This window comes from Argopecten irradians, chromosome 6 (assembly GCF_041381155.1).
Source record: "Argopecten irradians isolate NY chromosome 6, Ai_NY, whole genome shotgun sequence".
NCBI classification, from domain to species: Eukaryota; Metazoa; Mollusca; class Bivalvia; order Pectinida; family Pectinidae; genus Argopecten; species Argopecten irradians.
Window position 1 is genome coordinate 45501834 of NC_091139.1, and position 12456 is coordinate 45514289.

The following is a 12456-nucleotide window of genomic DNA, read 5'->3' on the forward strand; positions in this document are numbered from 1 at the left end:
TAAGTTCAATTTGAATGAGATGTGAATTTTTTATCTGTAATACATTTCAATTATAAAATATATGGTTAATTTTATAATTCAATTATCATTATTTGGAATTAAGATTCACTCCTATATTTCAAACAGTGAAAGAAAAACTGAAAGAAATTTCTTCTTACGGTCAGATTGAATGTAATTCACATTGTGTAGCAGATTTGGCCCAATAATTTGTAATAAAAGTAATTTGTTCATTGTTGTGGCTGTAACTTAAAAACTATATATGAATATCAGTTGATACCCTGCTATGTAAACTATCAGTAATATATTGAATTGAAAGAAAGTTCATTTCTGTAATAATTTATTCCCTAAATATTAAAATGATACCTACACACTTCCATCATTTGCACAAACAATTTATTCTTGCTAAAGTGTTAAATCTGAATTTAGGTAATCTTATCTTTACTAAATTTATCTGAAATGAAATGCCACTTTAATTCTTCTTATTGTGAATCATCAAATAAATATCTTTGAAATGCTTTTGTATTGATGTACTTTCGATTTGTATGTAAAGTAGTCAAATGTGACTCAATTTTAAGAATAATTTCTGCCATTTTGTATGTGAAAGACTACAGCACGAAATATTGTAACATAACTTTTATGTGAATGACTACAACACTTAATAATGTAACATAACTTGTATTTTGAAACTGTTTAGAATCCATGTTGATATCTTCATTTGTTCTAAAAAAAAGTTTGAAGCAATATTAAATGAGCCTAACAGCCAGTGAGGTGTTTCTTGTTTTTTTTTTATATGAGACTAGTACAATCAAGGATTGCTTGTCATAGCTTTTACATGTATCGGTATTTATCCTGCAACTGTCCCACATACTGATGGATAACTACTGCCGGATAAACTTGTGCTTTACCCGTCAATATGAAATGCTTTATCCATCAATACAATCCATAATTTGTTCCACATATGACAGAACTTTTTCTAACTTGACCCAGAACCTAAACCTTCCGGTGAATGGCAAAGGCATGTATTGTAAAGTAATTATTTAATGGGTAATAATGTTTTTTCAGTATTTTCATATTGTTTCAGTGATATTACACACGGAAAATAATTACAGGTACTGTTTTGCAAATGCGCTTATATATTTCCCACATAAGAAAAAAGGAGTACACTCTCATTCAGTTCAGTGAATGAATCTTTTCCTCCACATCAAAGAAGCGTCTCGTTTCGAGTGAAACCATATAAATAACTGGCAATTTACTTTCGTTTTGAATATCATAATGGTTGCAGGATAAACAGAATACACGGTTAGTATCTTACAATACTAGTTTTATGTTGGTACTCGACACGGAAAGCCTAGACGACTTGGCAACGCCTTGTGATCTCGGCTTTCCTAAGTCTCGCACCAAAATAAACATTATATTGTAAGATACTTACCATGTATTTTCTATATAACATATTAGGTAACCTACATCTTTAATGCTAGCACCATGTTGAACGTACAGATATGACGTCATAAAAAAAAACATGTTGAGAAGGTGATCACGGTTTAAGGGTGATTTCATATCAAAATTAAGTGATTTCTTGTAAACCAACTTTAAAGATGCTCCACTGCTGACATTAATGGGATTTTCCTCTATCAAAAAACAGGAGCAGACAATTTAGTATTTTTCTCACACCATTACCACCATTGAAAAGTTTAAACTTCTATTGTTACTTCAAGATAACAATATTTAAAATAATTTTTGAAAATTGCATCCCAAAAACATTCCATGGCAGTATGTCCTACATGGAATGAAGTACTGATTGAGCATGCACCAAAATCAAAATAAATTATTATAAATCATTTGTGAATTAGACATATATACACCAATTATTATTCAAATGACAAGCATTGTTTATGCTCTGTCGGCTGTGGAGCATCTTTACTAACAAAATTTTATAAAATTCTGAAGTACCTGTATTCTATTCTCATTCTTTACCTGCTTGCCACTCAAGAAAATATTATCATCGGTTTTGCAGCAAATGACAAATACTTCAATGAAATAAAAAATAAAAATTGCCTTTTATGACATAATCTGCCTAATAACAGTGATTTCGCCTGTGTAATATTTTCAATGATGTGACGCAAGGATTTCGACAAAATGTTGATTTTCGGAATATATTTTGACATGAGATTCTTTGAAATGTTTGAAACTTACTGAGCGCAACAACCAACTTTACATTAAAGGTCCAAATTACCCGTCGCATCTTTTGTTACACATAGAACCTTCAGTTATGCTATGACATATTCCAGGGATGGATAATAACAATAGTGATAATAACCTCTGGAGTACCATGGATGGGTAATTTGTTGATCTCCCATAATTAGTTTAATTACAACCATTATAAGTTTCAACTTTTTAACGTCAACATTTCTCTGTTAACTATTTTTTTTTAAATATCTATTAATTTTATAAAATTACGAAGGAAAAGGTTACATTATACATGTACATTACATCTATCCTTCATGCCAATTAGGCAATACATTTAAAAGTTTTCAGGGAAAATCAATACTACCGCATGGTACGCTTTTTAGGTGTATTACGGTAAAATGGAAAACGGAACTCTTTTGATTTGGAGGTAAGAAAGTCAATTGTCAAAATGAAAATAGGCAAAGTTGTATCAACTATTAAATTGGTGGAAGTAACATGCCAGGAGGCTATCAACAGTATTCGTGCGGATGTACATAAACACAAATTGTTGATTTTTAAGAACCAGGGTGTGATCAGCGGTGACAAGCACGTGGAAATCAGTAAATGGTTCGGCGACTTGGAGTCAACGTTCTACAAACACCCGAAATCTCCACATCCCGATGTTTTCAGGGTCTCTAATGACGAGTCCGAGGGCTGCACGCGGGTTGGACGTACAGGATGGCACATCGATGGCAGCTTCATGGCTCAGCCATTTTCGTATTCCATCTATCACATGGTGTCCATCCCCAAACAGGGGAATACAGGTTCGATATAAAAAGCTTAAAGACTTGTTAGCTTAACAGAAATGTCTCGTGTTGTTGTAAAACCTCGTGCAGTGCCACACATGAAACTACACGGTCACTGATAATGAAAGTGTATACAGTCACCAGGAACTGGGGCTCTTGGCGAGTACAGGCATATAAACATACAAATGTACATGTCCTCTACAGTCCTAGTCAATGTCAATACTAAATAGGTACGTAATCGGTGTTCTTTCCAGCTGCTCCTAAGGACCGGCTGGCCATAAAAGTTACTGGTCCTTACAAAGTTACAATTCATCCTTGTAGTTTATAAACTAGCAAATTAATAGTTTTACTAATAAAAATATCTGCATATCTGTTTTAGTATCGTGCGCTCTCAACAAAGTTGACTGAAAACCAGAATATTACGAAAGTACGATGGCCCATATCAGCCGACATGGCAACTGCTTTACTAAACAGTAGTTGTACACATATTTGTGGTGAATGCCATGGCAACTGCTTTAGTAAAAAGCACTTGCCAACATGTTTTGTCATTTTACTCGTTTGGCAACTGCTTTACTAGAGTAACTGTTTTGTCATCCTTACACATGGCCCATATCAGCCGTATTGGCAAGTGTCTGGCTTTTGAGACAATTAACATTCCACACCGATATCAAGCCGAGTTTGACGTTGTACAGGTGTGCTGATTAAATGACCTTTGAAACCAAAACGATATTTTACGACACTTTATTACAAAGTTGATTATACTAATATACAAATAACATACCCGTAGGTGGCAACAAGTTATTGTACGGTAAATAAAGTACATGTACAATTGTCAAAGCCGGATGGGGAGGGGCTACAGCCTTATGAGGGGACAACCAAATGATAGCTTGTAGGGGGGAATAGACTGGCCATCAGACCCTAAGTTGTTGATAAGACTTTCTCAGAAGAGTTCCTCTTCATTAGATTATCTCCCCCTAGTTTGAAACTTAATCAGACACGTAGTAGACAAAAATTTTTGAGCCAAATTTCAGTAATTTTTTTTCTCAATATTTTAGAGACTGGTAGCCAGTCTATGAGAGAAGCTCAATTCACAGCCAAATTCAATGTATGCGTTCAATTCACCTAAATCTCTCATTATATGCCCCTATCTAGGGAAAACCCAAATTTCCACCTAATACCTGATATTATCAAAGATGAATAAAAACAATTATTACACTTTCGTTTACCATATATTGAGATACTTCACTGAAAGCATACTTTCACTGCAACGTCAACATTAGCCACAGAATGCTTCAGTGTACACAACCTTTGTTTTCGTCACCTACCAATGATTCTACCAATAATAATGTCATAAAATATCGTTTTGGTTTTGACATCCTCGATATTCCAGGGGTTCCGATCACTTACGATCTCTACACCCCTGGACTATCTCATAGTAAAACTGGAGGCAACAGAATAGAACAGGTAACTTAGTCATTTGATGTACATCAAAAGAGCCGTATAACGGTACACTGTGGTTAACTCTGTGGCTTTGATGTTAGGCGTTGCTCTCTCTGTAGTCTTCAAATGAAATATTTGCTAGCCTGTGATTGGTCAAATGTTTTCCGCTGAGCTGCCTTCAATTTCACTATGAGATAGTCCAGGGGTGTAGCGATCGTAAGTGATCGGAAGCCCTGGAGTATCGAGGATGAGTTTTGATGGCTCTCTACAATGTACGCACATGATATAGACCGCTGGACAGCAGTAACACAACAATCTACACCAACACAAACTGAGGTCAGGGGTCACCGGGACTGAAGCTCGGAGCCTGCTGTTTGTGATCGTATCCCAACACCAACACTACTGTTACCAGTCGTATTCACGACCTGCCTGTGTCCCAAGTGTTCGCAGCTACCTAACTAGTGGTTGTGAGACGATGTCACGAGTAACGTGCAACCTATAAGACTAGATACCACAATACCATGAATACGGCTGCCTGCCGCAAAAGCTTATGTATAAGACACTGACACATGTACGGATCAAAAGTGGCTACCGACTACAGTGGTATGACTATCCACCACCGAGCTAAAGCTCGCGCCTGCTGGTTGTTACACCAGCCAGGTATCTCAAGACATATATATCATGAGCACTCGATCATGACTAGTAATCGTTAATCTTGATATTATGTCGCTACTACACAATAGCCATAGCTGTCGAGAGCTATGCTAGGAATGATCCGCTAGACAGCAATTACCACCTTAGGGGTTTAACACCAAACTTATGTACACAGTGTTTAATATAGGAACTCCTTATACAGGACTTTTAAGGAATCGGCTTCATGATGTGTAACATACATTAGATGTTCTAACAAGTCTATCATGTTGTGCTATTGTGCACCATTGGATACACGAGAACAATAAATGTATGTTACACACCAATGCATATAAAAGAGATATACCAACCAATGCTTAAAAATAATGAGACTTGTGTGAAAAGGACAGGGATATCTTATCTATTATATATTGTTAGTAAAGATAATAATTTACCAACTGATAAGGTTGAATTAAATGTAATAGAATTAAGACAAAACTGTCCAAAACCAACTACAACTTGAGCCAATACCTTTACATTGATTAATGAATTTTTCTGTTGGTAGCTTTTGTGTCGCTGTCCGACTTGATTGACAGTTTGTCGCCAGAGAAACGAGCTCGCTGGGAGAGATTGTGGATGGTCAGCGACAGAAGAGAAACAATGGCTAAGCCTCTAATTTACTCCCATCCTATTACCAAAACTCCAGTGAGGTTCAAAATCATACTTTTCATTCATTCCAAACTCCCTGCCTCCCTCCCTCCACCAAACAGCACTCCAGTCCTTCACCAAACAAACAGGACCTGGTTTTATCAACATTTGATAACTTTAAAAAGGAAACTCCTTTGCATGAAATTCTCCATAGATGAAAAAAAAACCAAAAACAATACAACAAGAAAACATCTCTCATAAGTTAAAAGATTTTTTCTTTACTTCTGTAAAGCTTCCCACGGTGAAGTTTAAGTTAGGAGGAGAAACTGTAGCCCATCACACCGATTGGTCCATACCACCCCCTATTTCCTCACATCCAAACCTCATCTCTACATGTACTCGGCTACTGTCCTCTGTCACTTAGTGGCACCAGATCTAGCCACTCATTCTGTATTTACTGCAGCAATTTTCTCATTTATCTACATCTAGCTACTTTAGCATTAAATAATCTTTAGTACTCAATAGTTTTCAAAGTATTAAAAAGAAAAAAAAAGACAACCTTTTTAAGAAACCCACTCTATGGGTGAATCATCCTTGATACTCCAGGGATTACTATCTTTGTTATATCCACCTCTGGAATATTTCATAGCAAAACTGAAGGTTCTGTGTGTGACAACAGTTTGTACATCAGAGATCAAATAACAGTACCTTGTGGTTGACTGTGTGGTTTTGATATTGGGCGTTTCGCTCTTGAAAGAAAGTCTCTGCAGGCCAATGATTGGTCAGTTCTTTTCTCCTGAACTGACTTCAATTTTGTTATGAAATATTCTAGGGGTGGATATAATGACAGTGAAAGTGATCTCTGGAGTATCAAAGATGGGGGTGGATCTGGTCGACCAACATATTAACATTGTCAAAGTCAACTCTCCTGGTTGTGTTTGCCTATTGCTCTTTTAATAATTCTAGGATATTTTGTTTGAGGTTATATTGTGTTTTGTTACAGACATTATGTTTCCATCTCGGTATGACTGAAGGGTTCATTGTGGATAAAGGTACAGAAAAAGAACAATACACATCCGACATGGAAACAATAGGAATTCTAAAGGATATACATAAGGAAATTGTAAAGGATGATCGCCGGCTTATTTATTCACATAAGGTGAGACAAATATGTGTGTTAAATATTTGGCCACAATACTTTGATTAACATTGTAAATAACATGTCCTAAAAGTAGTAATATTAAATATCATTTTTGTGAAATCATATCCATTGAAATTCTACAATGCCCACCCAAAGTTAAAACGTGTTATCGGGGCCCCTTACGGCTTAGTACTTGTTAGATATTGGATGCACCAGTAGGTTGCATTATTTTTTCTCCAAGAGCTCCAAACTTTGAATGCTGTCTAGTAGACAGTCTATTAATATAATCATATTTCACTGTATTTAGAATAAATATCAGACATAAAGCACTTATAAATATAACTGTACAACAGGAATTGTTTTGCCATGTTCAAAATATATATTTCACATCTCTGATTGCATTTCTACTTTCAGTGGGAAGAAGGTGATTTCATAATATCTGATAATTTGGCTGTTGGTCACGAGGCGACACCAGAAACCCAGTACCCAGTGTCTGATGTTGGACTCCGAATTCTACACAGGACTACAGTGAAAGGCACTACATTTCCCTCAAAGTCCTGACATCAACGTCATCTAGTGTGGAATATCTTTAATAACTGAAGTCCATTCGTGTTCTACAGTTTTGTATTTTTATGCCTTCAGTGACTAGTAGTTGTAATTTTTTAAGTGGAGGTACATGCATAAAAATTGTTTTTAACAGAGTTGTTGCCCTTGGTATGTCTTACAATTCTATATACGCCTGTGTATATTGCTTTGACATGCATTGATTGGCATTCCTGTGGTACTCAGTGTTTAAATACTTGCACATCATTTAGATGTATTTTGGATCACAATTTCTCTGTGAATTAATGACAACTTGGATTGCCATATAATAGGATTAAATCTTCAGCACCTCCCAGTATGTACATACGTGTCCTAACAATTTGAAATCCTTTCTCTTCAGTTCTCTATGCGATTTGTTATTGGTCCAAAGGTAAAACCAGTTCCACATTGGTTTGAAATTATTTAAAGTAATTTTAGAAAGTTAACAACCTCTATAACAACTTTATAGAGCGACTTCTGGACCTATTTGTTTGTCCTAATGAAAACAATGTCACAGTAACGAGTACTAGATGCTTGAAATTTAATGTTTAAAAGATATGACACATTCTGTAAGAATCAGTTATGTTGATCCAATCGATGAATCGAGGTTACATCAGAAGTAGCTTACACAATATGTGGACCTAATTGAAAAGGCGATAGTGGATGCACATGAACCAAGGACTAATTGGACCCCACATGATCAGCCGTTAGGATGTTCTCTTAGTAACGTTTGTCATGTGCATTTCCTACCAAGTAATGGTAAGTTGACTACTAAGGAGTTGGACAGTGTAGTGCAAGAAATATTTGTTATTATTTGTTTTAAAGTTGTTAGAGCAAAAACGGCCATATTCTCATCGGAGTTGAGAAATATATAAGCGAGTGAAAAAGATCTTTTCAATTAGAAATAATGTTTAAATGGTATAGATTGATTAATATTAATAAAATTTAAAATGTTTGTTAAATAGCTGACAAGTCTGTTTTGCTTACATGACAAATCATTACCACACACTTCTTTTTTATCCCTCGCAAAACGCGTTTGCGGTGGATATTGTTTTTTGGCTCCGTCCTTCCGAGATTCTTTTCCAGGCTATAACTCAAAAAGCTTTCAATGCAGCTCCTCAAAACTTTCTGTAGGACAAGTGTCCTAATTGTGCCTTTTGTTATGCGGATCTTCCTTTTTTTGAAGTTTTTCTGTTACCATGGAAACTTGGTCAAAAATACTAAACTACTGTTTCTTTTTGTTTCTGGGCTATAACTCCAAAACGGTTTAACACAGCTCCATGAAACTTTCTGTATATATCAGATTACTGTTTCTTTTTGTTACCTGCTGTTATTTTTTTCAGTTTTACAATACTCACATAATTTTAAAGTTATACTTGAATAATTGTTACTTTGACCTTGATGTATATGGGTTTTTATACCAACTGCAGGGCGAGAGGGATAACGCCACGCTTGGCGGCTTCTTGTTGAGACAAATCGCCATAAATCTTATTGTTTAAATACAGTAAAGAACGAACCTCTGGGGACTAATAAAATCCCTTTCTTATATATATACATGTTTCATTATACACATATTGTAGATATTTCATAGGACAGGGAATGAAATTATAAAGTCAAAACAATGAATTTGTTGTAAGTGCATTGATTGTAAACTTGTTTTACTGTTTTCTCAGTAGTACATGTATCCAAAAACTGGAACATTACTTACACAGAGTATTAAAGACACACATTACTTCAGAAGAATTAAAGAACTATTGCACCTGTATTGTAAAACGTTGAGTCATTGTTTTATAACAAAGTTAGCTGTTTGTAATACTTGCAGAAAATCAACAACAAAAACACAATTTCTCAGTCCATAGTTTTACTTGTACAAACCAAAGACACTATAAGTTGTGGATAACACATGTACATTGTATGGTAGATAGTCTACGGACAATTAGTACTGACACAGCACTGACGCAGCAGCGACACAGCACTGACGCAGCAGTGACACAGCACTGACGCAGCAGTGACACAGCACTGACGCAGCAGCGACTTACTGAGGATGTCAACATCTACACCATAATTACCGAGGACGTCGTCCACGCCAACACATGGTTACCGAGGATGTCCACATCCACACCAACACATGGTTACCGAGGATGTCCACATCCACGCCAACACATGGTTACCGAGGATGTCCACATCCACACCAACACATGGTTACCGAGGATGTCCACATCCACACCAACACATGGTTACTGAGGACGTCCACATCCACACCAACACATGGTTACCGAGGATGTCCTCATCCACACCAACACATGGTTACTGAGGACGTCCACATCCACACCAACACATGGTTACTGAGGACGTCCACATCCACGCCAACACATGGTTACCAAGGACGTCCACATCCACACCAACATATGGTTACCAAGGACATCCCCATCCACGCCAACACATGGTTACCAAGGACATCCACATCCACGCCAACACATGGTTACCGAGGATGTCCAACACATGGTTACCGAGGACGTCCACATCCACGCCAACACATGGTTACCAAGGACATCCACATCCACGCCAACACCTGGTTACCGAGGATGTCCACATCCACACCAACACATGGTTACCAAGGACGTCCACAACCACACCAACACATGGTTACCAAGGACGTCCCCATCCACGCCAACACATGGTTACTAAGGACGTCCCCATCCACGCCAACACATGGATACTAAGGACGTCCCCATCCACGCCAACACATGGATACCAAGGACGTCCCCATCCACGCCAACACATGGTTACCATGGACATGCCAACACCTGGTTACCGAGGATGTCCACATCCACACATGTGGTATCAACTGTGTTATTGACTCACAAACCATTGGGCCCCTTTTTAAAACAAAACTCTACTGAAAATTGCCAGAATCATTCAGTTGATTGCACTAAACAAGCATAATCAAGTTGTACTTGTATTTTTTCCAGGCCTATACATTTACATTGACAGTCAAAAGCGCTGAAAATTTCATATCAAACAAAAGTTATCTTTTTAATTAAAGTTTTCCAATTAACTACTGTATAAACGCAAAAACTTTAATACTTATTTCTAATCAGACTCCAGCTCTTCATTTTGTTAACTTGTCAACCCCAGGTTAATAATGAACAGTTCCATCCTTTGAGTAAGAAGAGTTCAAACATTTTTAGGGGTGGAGGAGTTAAAGCTTGAACAACAAAATCTCCAAGGTTTGTCTCAATTTGAAAGTAGCAACATCACCAAGCTGACAAATACATGTAATGATCAACACACTTTTAGCTTGATAGAATTTCTGTTGTAAAACTCATACATGGAGATTTCATACAAAATATGCATACAATGCATCAGTTGAAAATTCATACAAATCATGCACCTCATACAACGGATTAGCACACTAATAAATTAAGGTTGCGAGTATCTTAATTTGACATGGGAATCATCACAAGTAGTTCATAACATACAATTGTAAAATCAACCTTGGGATAAAAGTAAAAATCATCATAAAGTCTGTACTAAGTACAGGTAATACAGGACCACAGTAATACCCAAATGATTGCGTGGAGAGTTCAACAAGTATATCTAACTGACAGACAGGGGGCAAGAGTTCAACAAGTATATTTAACGGACAGAGGGGCTACAGGTAGAACATCTACGGTAATACACTCCACAAAGTTATATCATCAAACATCTGGGGGATTCAGATGTCACTGTCCTAGTACATCTCATTTGTTAAAACATCAGGGGGATTCAGATGCATTCGTCATTGTATGTCTCATTTGCTTAATCATCATATTAGATAATTTTAAACATGTTTTTAATGAAATCTAAAACAGAGTATTAACCAGGGTAAAACGTACAATAAATATTAAACACGACGAAACAAAATATATCATAAAATATTCAAACTAATTTTTTTTTTACTAAACGGGTGCCAAATTAAAAAAAAAAAAAAAATCAAAGACAAAATTTTACCCTAGGTACTTTTTGTCGAGAATATTTCGAAGTTTGTAATTCTGCGATTGGGCAGGGCAACAACACGTCATTGACTACACATAGAAATGAGTGAGGAATATCGCCCAGGACATTAATGTAAAGTGAGGCATCAGTGTTGAAATACTTCCTGCCAATCATATTGTTATGAAACGTACCAAGGCACATCAATCACAATGCTAAATGAGCCGCTACGTTACTACCAAAGCCGAGAGGGAACATAAATAGTAGTACATGCAACATAGTACAAAAAATGTTGTCTGCCACTAATCATCGATACCGTGGTAACAAGTCATGCAGTGACAGTACAAACAAATATGACTCCAGACTTCTTATACATGAACAAAAATCAAAAAGGGAATGACCTAAAGTATAAAAATGTAAATATGCTAATCAATGATGCATAAAAAAAAGTTAATCTCAACATAAAGTTACTCATGAGATGCAGCACCCAGACCACACAAGATATCAACAACAGATTGTCAAATGTAGTTTTGAGAAAAGTGACAATTTTATAAATATCAATGTCTTCTATACAAATTAAAAAAAAAATCAAATTAGGAAAAAATGAAACAAAACTGATGATTCATCATTAAAATTGAAATATGTTTTAAAAACTGATTGTTACAGAATCTATTTTGAAGGAGGTCGGAGACAGTGAGTATCATCTAGGTCGTTAAAATGTTTAATTAAAATTACAATACTAGAAGGACAGATAATAGACACCAGTTACATACAAATGATCTAACACTAGACATGCTATATAATTATCGGTATCTATATACTCTTGTTACATGGGGTGCTCGACAGAAAATAAATACGAGATTCATCAAACCTTTGGATGCTAGAATTGTCATGTGTTGTAATGCTGAAATGACTGATACAACATAATCTTTTGGCCACTGATAGTCATATTCCTATACAAGTTCCATCTACCTGGAAAGAGTTCAGGTATTTATTAATCACACTAAAATGTTCAAAAGTAAGGGGGAGATAATCTCACAAGAAAGTTCTTTTGGCCACTAATAGTAA

At 36.3% G+C, this 12456-nt stretch overlaps 1 protein-coding gene across 1 annotated transcript; it reads left to right on the plus strand.

The window, feature by feature from the left end:
* The first annotated feature begins 2499 nt into the window (after positions 1-2499).
* On the plus strand, positions 2500-8378 carry LOC138326047 ((3R)-3-[(carboxymethyl)amino]fatty acid oxygenase/decarboxylase-like). The gene is made up of 4 exons (XM_069272161.1): positions 2500-2990; positions 5608-5747; positions 6694-6849; positions 7246-8378. The coding sequence occupies exons 1-4, from the start codon at positions 2636-2638 to the stop codon at positions 7390-7392; spliced, it is 798 nt and encodes a 265-aa protein (XP_069128262.1). The 5' UTR covers positions 2500-2635; the 3' UTR covers positions 7393-8378.
* The last annotated feature ends 4078 nt before the right edge of the window (positions 8379-12456 follow it).

Excerpts from the sequence above, each read along its gene's own strand:
- LOC138326047 (XM_069272161.1), top strand. The coding sequence starts at position 2,636 with ATGAAAATAGGCAAAGTTGTATCAACTATTAAATTGGTGGAAGTAACA. Across the intron at positions 2,991-5,607 it reads CCCCAAACAGGGGAATACAG|CTTTTGTGTCGCTGTCCGAC; the intron begins GTTCGATATAAA and ends TTCTGTTGGTAG. Across the intron at positions 5,748-6,693 it reads ATCCTATTACCAAAACTCCA|ACATTATGTTTCCATCTCGG; the intron begins GTGAGGTTCAAA and ends GTTTTGTTACAG.